The 19,108-nt window shown below is 35.9% G+C and overlaps 1 protein-coding gene across 1 annotated transcript in view; it reads right to left on the reverse strand.

Moving 5' to 3' along the window:
* Positions 1–19,108, reverse strand: part of VAV3 (vav guanine nucleotide exchange factor 3) — a 488,752-nt gene that overhangs the window by 43,226 nt on the left and 426,418 nt on the right. The window contains 2 exon segments of the mRNA XM_044004405.1: positions 1,066–1,100; positions 9,800–9,865. Coding sequence (XP_043860340.1) covers positions 1,066–1,100; positions 9,800–9,865 — 101 coding nt within the window.

Below are 19,108 nucleotides of genomic sequence, written 5' to 3' on the forward strand. Positions count from 1 at the left end.
TAAGTGACTTGCCCAGGGTCACACAGCTTTTAAGTATCTGAAACCAGATTTGAACTCAGGAAAATGAGTCTTACTGACTCCAGTCCTTGCATTCTATCTACTGCACCATCTATTCTATAAATTCAGATGTCAAATGAAATATATATATTATTGGCTTGATCTTCCAGGCTAGTAAACCTAACACAAATAGGAAATGACATTACACTGGAAACCCTTTCTTAGCAACTCCTTGAAAACACCTAGTTATCACCACTTCTTTTTTCAAAGGTGTACAGAGTGCTGCAAATATTGCTTTAAAAATATCTTTTTTAATCTCATTAGCATTTTTCAAGGCTCAATTAATTTGGAACATTAACATTCTTCACACCATTCTGAACATTTTTTGCCTTTATTTTGCATTTGTTCCAAGGTGTGTGTGTGTGTGTGTGTGTGTGCGTGTGTGTGCACGTGTGTGCGTGTGTGTGCGCGCACGAGTGTGTGTGTGTGTGTGTGTGTCTAGCGCAGTGTCTGGTACATAGTATATGCTTACTAAATACTCACTGATTGCCTGATTCTGTCTTTTGTAATCTAAGTTCATGAGATACCTCCCTAAGTATCTACACCAGACTTTTTAAGCTCTTCCTTTTCACTCATTGAGATAACTCACAATTATTCTGTCAGATTTTTTTTAATTGTTGAATTGGATCTTCTCTGATGTTTTTTGAAATCTGCCTCTCTAAATCTAGGGTACACATCTGGTATTTGAGTGTTTTCATTGTTCCCTTCCTTGGCAGTTATCAACCCCATAGTTATGCATACGATGCATATATAGACATAAAGAGACACACCCTCTGAAATAATAAGGGAAAGCAGGAAAAAAATCTATATCATAATGGTACTATACTCTGTATATAAAGACATATTTAGAGGTTACAAATGAAAGTATCTATATCATTATAATCCCCCTTTCCAAAAAGTCCACACTCTAAGTTTATAGTAAATATATAGTATATAGGTTTATTTATCACATCATATATAATATAATATAATATATATTGTAAATAAAATATATTGTTTAATACTTACCATGGTTGGCAAGAGTAGTCTACTGGTTTGGGCACCTATTATGTGAAAAGGCAAAATACAATAAAGTCATGAAAGGTAAGCATTGGACACTAACGATAAATTCACTTTTATAGATCTTAGAACTAGTTTTATATAAGAGCTTAAGGAGTTCAGCCTTGGAAATATTCTTTGAAATATAAAGGAAAACAGTGCTACAAAAAACTGTAAAAAATCAAAATTCAAATCAGTTCAATGAGCAATCTTGATACTAGAGAATTAAAAATGAAGTATCCTAGGGTGGTGGACAACAGGTGTGGAGGAAACGGTATATGGTGTCAGATATAGGCAATATGTCCACTGACTCTGCCTAATTTTCCTTGACTTTTTGTCCATTTGTTTCTTTTTATGAATGTAACAACATCTGGCAAGGGGTTGTTAGATGGCTATACTATTCCTGGGACCTGAGGGGAACAACCAAACAACAACAGTTTGGGAAGGCAGAAAAGTACAAGGAGATCAGTAATCTGATTAGAGGTCAGGGGTTCTCTTCATTCAGTTATGGCAGGAGTTTTGGATCTCTTAAGGGGAACAAGATGAAGAGAAAGAAGAGGAGGTGGTCATCACGTGGCAGCAGTAGGCATGGCAGGAGCTGGTATCCGCCCGATCTGCTGTTCCCTTCTTCCAAACTATGAGAGATGCATTCTATCTACACAGACAAGCCAGGAGAAGTGTGACTGTGGGTTGTATTGTTCCTGCTAGCTTCAGTAACAGGATGGATGGTTCCCTGGTGTCCTTTTGAAGCGTGAGGGTGCTACAATGGGAGCTGAATAGAAAAAGTGCAGAACTGGGAACTCAACTCTTCAGCTGAGAGAAATTAAGTGAATTGCCCAGGGTCAAAGGAGCTAATAAGTGTCTGAGGCAGGATTTCAATTCCAGTCTTCCTGACTCCAAAGCCAGTACTCTATCCATTGCACCATTTAGCTGTCTAATGATAATGATGGTTTTTTAAAAAGCATCAATAACATATGAGTTTGTTTTTTTGTTTTTGTAGGGCAATGAGGGTTAAGTGACTTGCCTAAGGTCACACAGCTAGTAAGTGTCAAGTGTCTGATACTGGATTTGAACTCAGGTCCTCCTGAATTCAAGGCCAGTGCTTTATCCACTGCACCACCTAGCCGCCCCCATCAATAACATATGAAAAAATTATTCTCTGATGCCATTCTCACCCAAAGGGAATTATAATTATAGGATGGGCAAGAAGGACATGTAATTTGTTGGGCTGCTAGTGTGTCTCCAAGAGCAGAAGTGTTAAGTCAAATGTATGGGTTGGTGAAATTTACATAGTTATTTATAAAGCTATTTGACTCTATCAAAAAAAAAACCAAAAAACAAAGATAAATTATGAATAAAGTACTAGATATTCTCTTCAGCTCATTGAGCAGAGATACTAATTGTTCACCACCATTACTGATGCAAATTCCAAACTTAGGTTTAAGAGTCTGGCAGGGCCAGAGTGCTAGAAAACATTCAGTTTTCTATTCTTCATTATTTGAATCTCACAGAGAAAAACACATTGTTTTCTGTAAATAGATCAAATATTCCAAGTGTCTAACTAAAGCTATCAAAAAACAACGACAACTAAAGGACAGAAAGTCAGAGAAGAATTAACATTATTCATATGGTAACTAAAATATGTGCTGACATAGACTGTACTGAAGAAAGGAGGGGGAAGAGTTTATAAATACCTAAGAAAAGACTGGGATAACAGATAAGCTATTCTCATGATTCAGTCATTTTTCATTCATTGCTGAAGATTTTTTATATATGCATTCTATGCTGTTCCTGGGCATTTTGATATTGGACGGTTGTGGAGATTGTTACACTTGATAATAATAGTTAAAGTTATAGCACTTTGAAAATCTGATCGATGTTACCATGTCATCAGCTGAATCATTTGTCATAATAGGATATTTATATTTTGCCCTTCTAGGTTAAGAGTTGAGCAGAATCAATTTATCTCTCTGGTCAGAATATCCCCTCAGTTACTAACAATAAAATTGGTCTGCACTGTATACATCACTCATTTTAATTTTACTATATGTCTACTATCACAATCTTGGTTTTAGCAAGTGTCAACATATATGCTAATATATTCAAAGCAGATTAAAAAAAACCCAAAGATTCTATCTTCAGATTCTAATAGTAGCTATCTTATGCTAAATTTATTTCAGAAATAGGAAATAATCTATTCTATTATTGTTCATATAAGTATTAATAATGATTGCTATAGTCATAACCTATAAAGTACTATACAAATATTAGATTTTCAATATTATCATTCATAAATGTAGGCTATTATAATTATGGGCTACATTTATATGGTGCTTTATAATTTACATGCATCATCTCATTTAGTCCTCGAAAAGAAACTATAAGGTAGTTAGTGTGACAGGAATAGGTACTGGGCTTGTGATTTACTTCACATGGGGTAAAGAAATCCTGATGCAACAACTTCCTCTACCAAATCAGGTTGGTACCTTTTCTGCAACATACCTTTGCTAGATACTGATTAGTGCTAAGGATAAATCCCCCTAAAATGTATATATTTGAATTCCCACTAGTCTAAGTTATCATTATATAATGTGCAATCATTGGTTCCAGTTCATTGAAAATGGTAGTGTGAATTACAGTCATATGACTGAGGATTTGTTATTCATACTAATTTGGACCAAGAGAATTGCCTAGGGTGCTGAAAAGTTAAGTAACCTGCCTAGTAGCACATAGTCAGTATATCTAGGAGACATATTAGGCTTTCTTAGCTATTCCCCCTACTATGTTATGCTGCCTTTTAAGATAATACTTATATAACTTAATTTATTAAATTCTTAATTTGAAGATAATACCTATATTGGGGACAGCTAGGTGGTGCAGTGGATAAAGCACCAGCCCTAGATCAGGAGGACCTGAATTCAAATCCAGCCTCAGACACTTGACACTTACTAGCTGTGTGACCCTGGGCAAGTCACTTAACCCTCATTGCCCCACCAACCACCCCCCCCCAGAAAAAAATAATACCAATATAATATAATTAATATTATATTATATTGTTATGATATTCTATAATGTGATGTGATATGATATAATATGTGATTTATTATCTTTATTTTATAGATGAAGAAACTGAGATTCAATTGGTAAAGTGATTTGTTCAAGGACATATAACTTACAAATCTCAGAGACAGAACTTGAAGAGTGTCCTTTAATTTAACAAACATTTTTTTATGAACCTAAAATAATGATGCTTTGTAATACTACACAAACAAAACCCCTCCTACACTCTAGGATTTGACATCACAGTAAAGGAATACCACATGTATGGAAATGGAAGACATATAGAAATGAATTAAAAAAATGTTTTCAAGATTAAAAGAGCATCCTTTTCAACATTATTTTTTAAACATGAAATGCTAGGCCTAACAATAAGATGAGAAAAAGAAATCAAGGAATTAAATATAGGCAAAGAAAAACTTGTTTTTATTTTTGTTTCGCAGATAATATGATGATTTAGCCAGAGAACCCTCACTAAAATTAAAATATAATTTTAAAAATTAATTTTTAAATTCAGCAGTTATAAGATAGAAAATATATCTACATTAATCTTCAGCATTTCTGTGTTTTACCAATAAAACCCAGAAAAAAGAAATAGAGGGGGGCAGCTAGGTGACACTGGCCCTGGATTCAGGAAGACCTGAGTTCAAATCCGGCCTCAGACCCTTGACACTTAGCTGTGTGACCCTGGGCAAGTCACTTAACCCTCATTGCCCCACAAAAAAACAAAACAAAACGAAACGAAAAAGAAGAAATAGAAAGAAAAATCTTATTCATTCAATATAAGTACAAAATGCATAAAATATTTTGGAGTCCATCTTCCAAGACCCACAAAGAAACTATGAGAATACAACTATAAGATATTCTTTACATAAAGATGGACCTAAAAATGAGAAGAATTTTAATTATTTGTGGCTCAGCCATGCCAATAAAATAAAAATGACTAATTAATTTATTCGATACCATACCATTCAAACATCCAAAGAATTGCTTTATAGAACTAAAAAAGATAATAACAAAATTCATATGGAGGAACAAAAATTCAAGAATTTCAAGGGAAAATGGGGAAGAAAGTGGGGAAGAAGGGAGCCTAGCATTAGCAGGTATCAAGCTATACTCCACAACAATAATCTTCCAAATGATTAGGTACAAAGTAGATGAATCAATCAGTGGAATAGATTAGGCATATTGCACACAAAAATACTCTTTGGTAAATGCAAGGACCCCAGTTATTATGGGAAGGACTCATTATTGCTAGGAAAATTGTAAAGCAGTCTGGCAGACAAATATCTCACACAATATACTAAGAAAACCACTAAATGTGTATGTGTTTGAGTGTATGACAGATATAAAATATGATATAAGCAAATTAGAGGTCCAAGGAAGAAATTACCAATTCAGATCCATGGATAAAGGAAGAGTTCATGACCAAATGAGGGACAGAGAGAATCACAAAAAATAAAATGGCCAATTTTGATTACATAACTTTTAATTGTATAAAGCAAGACCAATAGAGTTAAAACTAGAAGGGAAACAAGTAACTGGAGAAAAAAAATCTTCACAAAAATAATTTTCCTTATAAAGTCTCACATTCAAGATATATAAAGAACTGATTCAAATTTATAAGAATAAGAGCTATTTAGTGGTCAAAGGATAAGATTAGGCAGTTTCCAAAGGAAGAAATCCAATAAATCAATGGCCATATGAAAAAAGTGTTCCAAATCACTAGAAATCAAAGAAATGTAAATCAAAGCATTTTGTGGTATGCATTTGAGGCTCCACATCACATCTTCCGGACTGGAAGAGTAAACAAAAAATGAAAATGGCAAATATTGAAAGGCTGTGGGAAAACATGGACACTACTAATTCACTATTGGTGGAGCTGTGAATTGGTCCAGATATTCTGAAAAGCAATTTGAAACCATGCCCTTTAAATCACTAATCTGTGCATTCTCTTTGATGCAGTGATACAATTAGTAAGCTCACATCACAAAAATAAAAGATCAAAAAAAAAGAAGAAAAGGACCCATATGTACAAAATATTTATTGTAACTCATAATAGAAAACAAAATTCCAACTAAGGAAGTACCTGCCTAGTGGAGAATGGTTAAACAAATTCTATGAATAGGATGGAGTATCGTTGTGCCATAATAAATGATGAGATGAGCAATTTCAGAGAAATCTGGAAAAACTTGTTTGAATTGATACAGAGTGAAGTGAGAAGGACAAGTAGAATAATTTATACAATAATAAGAAAAAAAAATCTTTGAAAAGACTATTACTCTAGTCAATAAAATAACAAATCATGACTCCAAAGAACCAAAGATGAAACATGCTGCCCATCTCGTGACAGAGATGATGAACTCAAAATGCTAAGCAAAATATATATCTTTGGACATAGCCAATGAGAGAATTTGCTTCACTTGACCATGCATATTTGTTAAGAGGATTTTGTTGCTGTTGCTGTTGTTTTTCTTTGGGGAGGGAAGGTGAGAAAAAAAAATAAAGTTAAAAAATGTTTTAAGCTAACTATAAAACATAACAAAAGAAAGAGTGCTAATAATTGAAGGGAAGGTATAAAGAGACTCAGTAATCACTTACCTAGGATGTATTGTATTGAATTTGTAGTGCACAATGATGTGTCTCAATTTTCTCTCTCTCTCTCTCTCTCTCTCTCTCTCTCTCTCTCTCTCTCTCTCTCTCTCTCTCTCTCTCTCTTTTTTTTTTTTTTGCAGGGCAATGAGGGTTAAGTAACTTGCCCAGGGTCACACAGCTAGTAAGTGTCAAGTATCTGAGGCCTGACCTGAACTCCGGTCCTCCTGAAGCCAGGGCCAGTGCTTTATCCACTGTGCCACCTAGTGGCCCCTCAGTGTGTCTCATGTTTAGAAGAGTTACTGGGTTTGTGATTCAAATTCAGCTTCTCCTAATCTCTAAACTGGTTTCCCAATCCTTAACAGGATCTCTAAATTTTTAAGGAAAGTAGCCCCTCCATTTCCCCATCTCAGGTATCACTTCTAAGAGGAAATCTTTCATGGTGGTCTCTGGTCAGCACAGAGCTCTTTAGGAAATTACAGTAGCTGCTCTTTTGAGGAAAATCAAAAAGGATAATGGTGCTCATTAACACTTAAATAGACTTCTGAGAAGCATCATCTCATTTGATCCTCCCAGTCATCCCCTAAGGTAGGTGTTACATACAGATAGATAAAGAAGCTCCAAGAGAGGGAGCTTAGTAGTAAGTATAGGCAGGGAGGGGATTCCAGTTTTCCAAGTCCAGAACTCTTCTCCTTGCACTGGGATTACTCTCACTGGTCAGCATTCTAAGGAGAATTCCCAGGAATTCACACCTGAATGGCCAATGGTGTGCCACAAAGCAGTGGCACACCTCCCAGCCTCTCTCCATCAGAGACCCATCTGGCTCTCCTCTGAGCCTATTCTCTAGCCCATCTGTCAGTTAATTTTATTAAATATCCCTATACTGCACAGTTCCTGGAATCTACCCAGCCTATGTTTTCTCAAAGTAGTCACTGTATATTAATGGAAATATATTACCTCAAAGTTGTGAAAAAGACAATGTCCTCTAATAAATCTCCCTAAGCATCTGTCCTTTGACATGTCCTAGATTTCTGTCACTGTATTTTAAATTTCATTGGACCTGTTGTTTCATCCATAAAAGGAACAAAAGTATTTTCCTCTGTAATAGAAATAAACATAAGAATCTTCTCTGCATATGGCACTTTAGAGACTTGTTGGAGGCACCAAGAGTCAAATGACTTGTACTGGGTCTTACAGCCAGCCTTTGTGACTTTGTTTGTTGGCTTTTGGTTTTGGTTTATTTTTGTAAAGAACTAGAAACAAAACAGGTGCCTATCACTTAGAGAAGGCTAAACAAATAGTGGCATATAAATCAAGGAGCCTTTGTCCTGCTATAATAAACAAATATGAAGAATTTAGAGAAACAAGGAAAGACATAAATTTAAGCAAATTAAAGTTTGCAGAACCAGGAAAACAGCATCCAGGGTGTCTATACTGATGCAAAAAAAAAAAAAAAAGAACAATAAAACAAAACAGAACATTGTACTATTATATTGACCAGAAAATGTCCCAGAAAAAAGAATTACTAAATACACTTCCCTCCTTTCATGATACAGGTGGGAGACAATGGGTGTGTCAGAAAGAGTCGATGTGTTCATTCATTTTAATTTTTTTTTTCTTTTTCAAAAGGGAAGGGTCAACTTTTCCTCTTTTTTTTTCCTTCAGGGCAATGAAGGTTAAGTGACTTGCCCAGGGTCACATAGCTAGTAAGTGTCAAGTGTCTGAGGCTGGATTTGAACTCAGGTCCTTCTGAATCCAGGGCCAGTACTTTATCCACTGCTCCACAGTGGAGACAGGAAAACCTTTATTTCAATCCTGCTTCAAATACCTACTAGCTTTGTGACCCTGGGTAGGTTACCAAACTTTTCTCAGCCTCAGTTTTCTCATTTGTAAAATGGATTCAGAAGGATCTGAGTTATCCACTGCTCCTGGATTTGGGAGTACCTGAGTTTAAATCCGGCCTCAGACACTTGACACTTACTAGCTGTGTGACCCTGGGCAAGTCACTTAACCCTCATTGCCCTGCCAAGAAAAAAAAAAAAAAAAGGGCTGGAAATGGCCCTGCAGGTATAATAGGGTGAGATAAGGGAGTCTCAAACAAAAGAATAAGGGGGAAAAAAAACAACAAAAACAAGGGAAAGTATGGGAATGAGGGAGGGAGGGCTGTGAGGGGGAAAGACTATATCCAGAAATGCTGTCATGTAAAACCGCAACCTTCAAAAAAAGTTAAATTAAAAAGAACAAAAAACAAAGATTGCAATGTTAGTGTCCAGGACACTTTAAGCCAGTTAACAGGAGGTCACAGTAATCAATTCCAATATAAAAGCCTGTAAGCCTGGAAAGATGGTAGCATTTTTGAAGACGTTTAATTTAATTGGAAACAATAGCATCCATCTCTGTTTCCTCTATAAAGTTGAATTTTTCCATAACTTCATTTGGATAAGTACTGCTGTTCATTAATTTATTCTGGTAGCATCATCCTGCAGCTAATGTTTTGAGAACATTTTACTGTGATGTCGAAGAAAACAATAACAAGATATCAACGTACACAGAAAAATATATTTAGAGATCCGGTTGAAGGATTTGTGTACTTGATGGTACATTTTAAAAAGCATACAATTTATAGTATAATATCTCTGTAACCCAAAGTGACTGGGGAGGGGGGTGAGAGAAGAAATAGATTAAAAACAAACCATTCTCACCTCCATGGGAAAAAAAAAATTTGCTTGATGTATTTGTTCTATAAACTTTGGTTTATTTCTTTAAAAAGAAAAGCTCTCTGTACAATTTAATTTCACAAATTCTCTGATGGTAAATTTGCTTGCTGTGAATATTTCTTTAACACTTCACAATTTCAGTCCTCTAATAGAAACACATCACTGTTGCAATTTTAAATAACGTTGGACATAACATTCAAATGCAAAGAACAAAGAAATAATGATTCCTAGAAGACATGATTAATAAAATTTATGGTGAAGCTGACCAATTCCCCTGAATTAAGCTGACCCCAAAAATAAACAAACAAACAAACAAATAAATAAATAAATGCACTTACACATGGACAAGGCTTAACTGCTTCACTAGGAAAGAAGCCAATCTCCCCTGATGCTAAGTTCCGGCCCTATAAATAGAGGGAAAAGTGTTAGGGTTAAGAATGACAATTACTCAGAGGATAATACCAGAGCATTTTTATTTAATCAACATCTGTTACCACAGACCATCAAACTCCTTATGAGTAACATCTTGGGGTAAGGATTCAAATAATAATAACAACAGTAAAAACTACCACTTCCATGGCACTTTCAGATTCCTGAGTCATTGTCTACATTATTTCACTTGTTCCTCACAACAACCCTGAAAGGTAATACTATTGATATTATCCCCATTTTACAAATGAGAAAACTGAGGCTGAGAAAAGTTTGGTGACCTACCCAGGGTCACAAAGCTAGTAGGTATTTGAAGCAGGATTGAAATAAAGATTCTCCTGTCTCCAAGCCCAGGACCCTCTCTCTTCACTGTACCAAGCCACCTACCTCCTTTGCCCTATGGTTTGGGAGAGGTAATTGGAGAAAAGATTACCTAAATTGTTCACGCAGTTGACAAGGAGCATGATTCAAGAGCTCATCTGGTTTTTCAATCCAACCCTCTACCTCTTAACCATTCTTCCATTCAATTTCACAGACAGACTTTAATATGTTATTGGGTGTGTATTTGTTTTTTGTTTTGTTTTGTTGAAATCTGGGCCAGATTTCATCTGTGTTGAAATCACTTCAGCAACTTTTCTGAAATTTATAATCTCGAAAGTTGCTTGCGGTTCTTGAAGGTTAGGTGATATGGCCATAGATAGTCACACAGCAAGTCTGTGTCAGAGGCTGGTCTTACTAACTCCAGTATCTTCTCTTGACACATTATTCCATACTGCTTTTGCTGTGCAAATCTGCCTCACTTATCCTATTCATTCCCAAGTCAAGACATCACCCAGTGACATCATGGGTCTTCTTAAAAAACAAACAAACAAACAATAACAATTCTCATTAATAAATAACTGGAGAAGTGTGGTTGACTATTGAGTATGAACTACATTAGTTGGGAGCTCATATTCAAGGAACCTTCATTAGTGGTCCATATCCAAGGACTCCCCCAGACATGATAATTATTATTCTTTCACTAGACACAACCTTTGGTCCTGTACTTGTTTGGCATTTTTATCAATATTCCAGATGATCTAGAAAGAGGATTCATTTTTAAGTGGCAATTTTAAGGGAAGGAAAAATAAAGGGGAGGAGGATGAGAGGATTACCATTTTATTTATTTATTCATTCATTCATTCATTTATTTTTTGCGGGGCAATGAGGGTTAAGTGACTTTCCCAGGGTCACACAGCCAGTAAGTGTCAAGTGCCTGAGGCCAAATTTGAACTCAGGTTCTCCTGAATCCAGGGCCTGTGTTTTATCCACTGCCTGAGGATTACCATTTTAAATGACACTGAGAGAAATAATAAGAAACCAACTGAATAAAGCAGGCCCAATTACAAGAGAAGAAAAAAGATTTAATTGTCCTAGAGGAACACCAGTTAGCACCTTTCTTCCTTCCTAGTTGAGTTTACCACATCAACATATGAAATATTCCTCCTATTCCTGTATCCCTCTTTGTGTGTGTGTGTGTGTGGGGGGGGCAATGACGGTTTTGTTACTTGCCCACAGTCACACAGCCAGTAAGTGTGAAGTGTCTGAGGTTGGATTTGAACTCAGGTCCTCCTGAATCCAGGGCTGGTGCTTTATCTATTGTGCCACCTAGCTGCCCCCTCCTATATCCCTCTTAAATGGTACCTATGCTACCATGAAGTATGCCTTCCCTGAAACCCCCAGGCAAAAATTATTTACCCCACCCCCACACCCCACCTCCAGCTACCTGGTACAGTGAATAGAGTCCCAAGCCTGGAGTCAAGAAGACCTGAGTTTAAATCCAACCTCAGGTACTTACTAGCTGGGTGACCCTGAACAAGTCACTTAATCCCATTTGCCTCAGTTTCCTCATCTGTCCAATGAGTTGGAGAAGGAAATGGCAAACCACTCCAGCATCTCTGCCAAGAAAACCCTTAATAGGGTCACAAAGAGTTGGACACGACTGGACAACAACCACCACCTTCTCTCCTAGCACTTCTACTTCAACCTTTCTTTTTTTTTTTTTTTTGGTGGGGCAATGGGGGTTAAGTGACTTGCCCAGGGTCACACAGCCAGTAAGTGTCAAGTGTCTGAGGCTGGATTTGAACTCAGGTACTCCTGAATCCAGGGCCAGTGCTCCATCCACTGCGCCACCTAGCTGCCCCTACTTCAACCTTTCTTAAGTGATTCTCAAATTCATTTTTGCATTACAGTAATCTTTATGTAGTCACTATCCTTTTCTTAGATTAAACACCATAATAATAATTATGCACCGTAATAATTTGCATTTATATAACAAAACACTTAAAAGCATTACAAAAAGCATTGTCCTCACAATGACTCTGTGAGGTCTGTAGGACAAAATTATCATTCCCATTTCACAGATGAAGAAACCAAACCTGAGAGGAGTTACTCAATATGCCTGAAGTGACATTCCACAATAAATGCCAGGGCTGGACCCAGGCCTCCAGACTCTAAGTCAAGTAAGTTTTCCTTACTATCCTGGCTTATGTCTTCACAAAGGAAGTAACCATGGTTTATTCAACTCTGTATTCTCTAGCACCAAAGGAAGTGCTGTGTACAGATTTGGTGCCTAGTAAATATTGATTTTTTAAAAAGCATAATCTTTGATTAAAACATTAAAAAAATTATAAATTGGGAGATTATGGCAAGAATGATAATCAACTATTCTCAATCTTTTCATAAAGAATACCTTAAAATAAATGACCTTACCTGCAGTAGGAGAGATTCAATTGAGTAAAACAAATGATTTTCTGAAGATATTATGATTAGATATCAGAGAAAGTTAAAGAAAAAAGTAATGAAATATTTTCAAAATGCCTTTTAAAGTACAATAGATTCAACTGGGATTATTTATTTAAGGACTTCAAGTACAGTGAAGTGGGCTGGGATTAAACATAAAGTCATTGTGGGCAAAAGCTCTTTGTAGCTTTCTCAACATATAATGTAATATTCTGCACACAGTAAGTTTTAAATGTTTGTTGAGTGAGTGAATGAATGAATGAATAATTGAATGAATGAATGGATGGACTAGCATCCCATCTTTTTTTTTTCTTTTGGCTTTAAATCATCCCAACTACAAGGTAGCTGAGTTTAACAAGATGGCTGGAAAAAAAAATCATGGCCTACGATTATGATAATTTTATTTATGGTGAGAGAAAACTAAGAAAGAGACAGGGATAGTTCTGTGTTTGGAAAGAAATTGTTTTATAAATAAAAATCCCATAGTAGGAGTAAAATCTACTGCATGTAAACTAGACTAGTCTCCTTCTCACTCTTCCCCTTCTCTTCCCCCAATGAAACTACTTCAAAATTTAATTGTTCCCAAAGACCTAAGGTTCTAACTGTTGGTTAAACTTGCTGGTTTACTAGGTACACAAATCTCGCCCACAAAGAGGCAGGGTCCTCAGTTTGATACAAGCTGCTCACTGGGCATGCCAGTATGGTAAATGAGGAAACAGAGGAACCCCAACCCAACTCAATCAATATCTCATTCTTGATGAATGCTCCTTCCATGCTGTTGTGAAGTGAATTTTTTATTATTATTATTATTAAATGCTACACTGTCTATGTCTCATTTCATTCCAATTCCAAGCATGAACTATAGAAGTGTCCCATATTATTAGGCCTGGCTTTAGAAGGGACCTCAGTCAATTCTTTCTACCTCATCTTTATCCTTAAGTTTCAGCCACCAAACCATAAACAGGAAAAGAAGCATGCTAACTAGAATCAAGACAGTGATGAGGAGAGCAATTGAGAAATAGGTGACCTGAAATGATTCTGTCTCTATTGTTTTTTTAAGTCACTCTTCAAGAACTGTTTATGTGAGGGCCTCTGCAAGAAAGGAATTAGATTAAGCAAGCTGTCAAGCTCCTTTTCAACTCTAATTTTGTAGAAAATGCCTTAGTTGCAGAGGTCACATGTTCACCAAGATTTCGCGTATTTCCTAACAGGCTACTGGTGAGTAATGATTATTTAACAGATTTTGACAGATGATTAAAATTACATTTTAACACTGATTCCTATGAGAAGTCATTTTTAGCAATGGAAGGTAATGTGCACCGTAGCTGATGAATTTACACTGATCTAGTAAATAGCCAACATTTGGTATATACAGAAACAAAACAGAGAGTAGGAGGGTACGTCTCTGGCTCCCTTGTTGATGTTGGGGGTAGGATTTAAGGGGGTAGCTCATTAAAGCTAATGGGAGGAGAAGCTGTCAATTCTACACCTAGGGATGGAATTGACATCTTAGCATTGGAAAATAAGCCATTTGGAAGCAAATGATTAAGTCTGTGTGGTGTGTACTGATTTACCTGTGCCTTTTGTATTAGCCTTGACAGGATTCCTGAAGTTAAACTTAATTCTACTTTACGTTTCAGCATAGGCATTTTATTATTCAGGGTCAGATAATATACTTGGGTGTTTTTTGAGGTTTTTGTTTTGTTTTGTTTTTACCATTTGTACCTTTTGCATCAGTCAGGTAGAAGGGCTTTCTTCCACCATAATCTCCTTTTTGACATTCCTTCTAGTGATTCTTGTAATATCTTCAAGGTCAACTAGAAAATAGTCCTCTTTTTACGTTACTTGCCATTTGATATACTGTGAGACACTGTCTTTCTATACATTTATTCTACAGAGCATATTACATGATGAGTCCTTTACAAATTTAACAGAATAATACTAAAGAAGAAAACAAACATTTGCCATAAAAAAAATTAATGTTTCTTAATTGGATAAGAGCACATAAAAATAATATTAGAATTTTAACTCAAAAAATGTCCACATTGCTCAAAAGATAAATTTCCTTCTTAGAAAACTCAATCTCCTTTTGTGAAATTGATCATGAATTAATTATAAATACCCATCCAGAGATAAACCCCTTCCCAAAACGTTACATACAAAAACATACTCTTAGGGTTTCATAAATAACCAGTTTACACTGTATCACTTCTTCCATGTTTTCTTTTCAATACAACTAGACCACAGCAAATCAGAGTAAATCAAAAATTTTTTAATTTTTTTTTCAGGTAGGCAATAATATGGAAAAACAGATCATTTCAATAGGGTCATTGTAATATCTGTGCATCATACAGAAGTAGTAAGAATTCAATGCGTTTCATAGCTGTGAAGCTAAAACTTAATTTTCAAAACCCAAGCCCTTTTCAGCACATGGGCCATTCACAATGGCAGTAATATACTCCCTAAAATCCATCTTAAACTGTTTATTTCCTGAATTTGGAGAAAGGAAAAAAAAAAGGATAAAAATGCCTTAGTAAAAATCCAGAACAAGAGTCTCTTCTCTGTGGTTCATTTATCCCTTTAATACCACCTGGATTGGGGTTTTAATGCACTTACTGGATCAGCACGGAGCAATTTCTAGCAGGCAGACTTGGATGTAAAGGGGGCAGATTAATGGTTATTTATGAAAGACTGGAAATGATCCCAAGATGCAGTGCCCTAAACACTCACAGCGTATGCACGACGTCGAGGCAGAGATTACTAAGCAATTTATCACATATGGGTAATGACCAGAGCAACTGCTATCCAGTCACACTCCCACATGCGGAAATACATGTTCTGGGGCTGGGGGAAGGGATAAGGAAAGAGGGCTGGAGATACAATACAAAGGGAATATGTTAAAGATGATAATCATAGTTGAAGATAGAGGCAAATCTCTATTTCTTTGCATTACAGGAAGGACAACGCTACTATCCTTTAGTATCAGACTCTGAACTTCTTTCCTCATTACTTATATAAATCCCAAATCTAACTGTGCTCATAAATTTCTGAAAGGTTCATTAAGTAGCATTCTCCAGAACTTAATGATTATACCTCTATTTTCACTTCTATGACAGTGTTTATACCCTTGCTCCTCAAAACCTGTGTAAGTATTTGTATTAAAGTGATGGCTAGATGAAAAGCTGGCTGGAGAATTGGATACAGCCCTGGGTTTGGAGTCAGGAAAATCTGATTTCAAATCCAGCCTCAGATATACTAATTGTGTGATCTTGAGTAAGTCATTTAACCTCTATCTGCTTCAGTTGTTTCCTCAACTCTAAAATGGGTAAATAATAAAATTGCATGTTTCTCCAGGAATAATAACACAGGAATCTGCCTCAGAGGGATATTTTGAGGATCAAATGAGATAATATTTGTACAGCTCTTAGCATAGTACCTGACAAATAGGAAGTATTTAATAAATATTTGTTCCTTCCCTATCTCCCCTCTCTTCTTTGCAGAGGCATAGTACTATGAATATAGACTATTGCATTCATTGTCAAGACCCCTGATATGTTAGCTTTGCCAAACTTCCCTCCCCTCCCCTTTCCTCTTAAAAAAAAATTATTCTAAAGTATGATCAAGGGATGGCTTGCTAATGGGGAAGAGAAAGGGCTGATTTATATTTGCAAATGAGGGTGTTATAAAAGGAAAAAGGATCAATATTTTTTAAAAAAAGAAAATGACCTCATGGATTTGCTACCCTAAGCTGAAGTATCTGTGAAGAATCCAAGCTCTTATTAACATATGTAAACCATGATACAACTAGAGTCCTAGAAAGGCCCTTTGCTATATATTTTAATACATGCATTCATGTAAGGGCAAAAAGTGGTAACAAGATAATGCTTATTATCTGAGAAATCAGAAGATGCTACATTTTCTTACTTAGAATTAAAAATGAGTTTGAGGCACTCAGAAACATTGATGAAGATTATTCTCTGAAAGTTATAGGTAGTAACCCATAGTTGGAATGCAGCACTCTATGTAGTCTAGGGTGAATGGGGCTTTACCCCAGGGCACTTAGCATTTACAGAAATCATGGCACTTTCCTAAAATGACCAACTATTCCCAGGACAAACATGCACACATCCTTGAAGGAAAGAGTACCCCCTCAATGAGACTATAGCCCTAGTCCATCTGGTCTCTAAATCAGTTGCCTAGCCAATTCATCCAGCTTTGCCCTTGGTAAGGAAAAGAACTATGGAGTTATAAGCTCTCTATTGGTAATTCACTTTCTCCTCATCTTTGCTTCTTAAAAATTCCTCCAAGGCTCAGCTCAGTGACTACCCCCAAAACAAAGATTTTCCTAACCAGGTTTGATGGTGCTGGCTCCTCTAGTTACTTATCTCTATACACTTTTGTATAGATCGAGCTCCATCTATGTAACCAATAAGACCTGGGTTTCAGTCCCATCTCTGATACATGGAGGACATATCGCCCTGCATAAAGTTGCTAGTCTCAGTGTTCTAGGCAACTCAAGACAATCAATACTCAAGTATTTTCAGTTGAGTATACTATATCATATTATAGATTCTATTACTATTTTATATAATTATATAAACATATAATATACATGTATGTATATATACATATTTAAGTATATTATATTAAGTATACTTAAGTATATTTTATTGTCTTAAGACAATAAAAACTCTCATGATAATAAATTTCAGAGAGGTGTTGATTTCCTTTGGTAGATTCTTCCACCAACAAAATCACATATCTAGTCTGTATGTCTCTGGCACACAGTAAGTCTTTCATAAATAAATGCTTCTTAACTGACTGACTATCTTATCTTATCCCTACACATGCTGTATCCTCCCAGGAGGATGTATACTCCTTGAAAATGGGGGCTGTTTCCTTTTTCTTTTTGTGGGCCAAAGGCAAAGCATATAGTAGGTGTTTAATAAATATTTCTTGAATTGAATTGAAGGTTTTATGCAAACTACAGTTCAGAATTTCGCTGAATGATACTTAAAGTGCCTCATGCAGTATCATATCCCGTTGGTGCTCAATAATTATGACTCGCTGGCTGATTGGCTACAGAGAAATTTAATCAGTATTCACCACCATAAAATACTTTCAGACTCATGATTAAAAATATTACCATTCATAATATTACCTATACTGCAACCTGCAACCAACTGTTTACCTCTGGGATCTCTGCTGGGCCTGCAAATAGCCCATAACCATGGCTCATAAACTGAGCTTATTATGTCCAGTACTTGACTTCCACATCTAATAAAAGGAATATATAGGAAAATCCTGGTTAACCAAAATTATTCAGAGGTTCCCACACTCTGGGAATTGAATCATCTGAAAAAGAACACTGGGATGATCTGAAAAGCTGATTTCTCTCAGGCTTTCTGGAAAGACCTTTTAAAATCTTTCGCAAATTTTTTTTTCAGTCTTGGCTAATATCCATAGATGGAATGCAATGAAATTTTGAGGTTGTGTGATTTTATGACAAACCTAACGATTAAGCTAACCTACATTTTAAAATCTACTAGCATTCCAGGGCTCCTAAATATCTCATGGGGGGGGGGGGGGCGGGGTTGGATCAGGAAATGCATGATTTAAAAGATACCATCATTTGTATGTGATCTAATGAGTTGGCTGCCTTAATTATGAGGGATACTACCATTCAAGGTCTTAGAGTCACTGATATTGAAATCTATAAAAGGAAATCTATGATCTAGGTGGCATAAAGGTTGCTTAATATGTATCATTCATTCATTCAATCATTCATTCATCAGGAATCCTGATTGCCCTATAGTATGTTGGTGATACTTATAGTACTTGGATACACTAAATAGACACAAATGAAAAATGGAAAGGGTTAATAAAATCCCAAGTTATTTTTTCATACCATATTAAACCTAAATTGATAGTACTACAAAGACCAATCCCAGTGGGACTTACCAGTGATGTAAAGTTATTCCTGGAGAGGCATGCAATTGTATTAATTGTAAAATAAATAAATAAATGAAGAATGGATAAATGAATGAATCAATCAATCAATCAATGCATGAACAAATATATAAATATGAATAAATGAACATAAATATGAACACAAATAAACAAATAAATAAATGAATGAACAAATAAATGCATAAAAGTGAGTGAGTCAGTAAATAATTAAATAAGTGAGTGAGCAGATAAATAAAGGAATGAGAAACCAAAGGAATGAATGAAAATGCCTTGTTTCTTTATGGTCAAGGAGAAAAGGCTCTTCTCATACCTTTACATTTTACTAGCAGAACCACTCCATCTTATCCTTGATGAAACAGATAATAATCTATGGTAGATGTTAGAGTGCCACCCCCTTAGAGAGGTGACACCACGTTTAACTTTTTTTCCTATACCAAGGACTCAAAAGTAAAAATCACTAACAAAAA

The sequence above is a fragment of the Dromiciops gliroides genome, chromosome 4 (assembly GCF_019393635.1).
Source record: "Dromiciops gliroides isolate mDroGli1 chromosome 4, mDroGli1.pri, whole genome shotgun sequence".
NCBI classification, from domain to species: domain Eukaryota; kingdom Metazoa; phylum Chordata; class Mammalia; order Microbiotheria; family Microbiotheriidae; genus Dromiciops; species Dromiciops gliroides.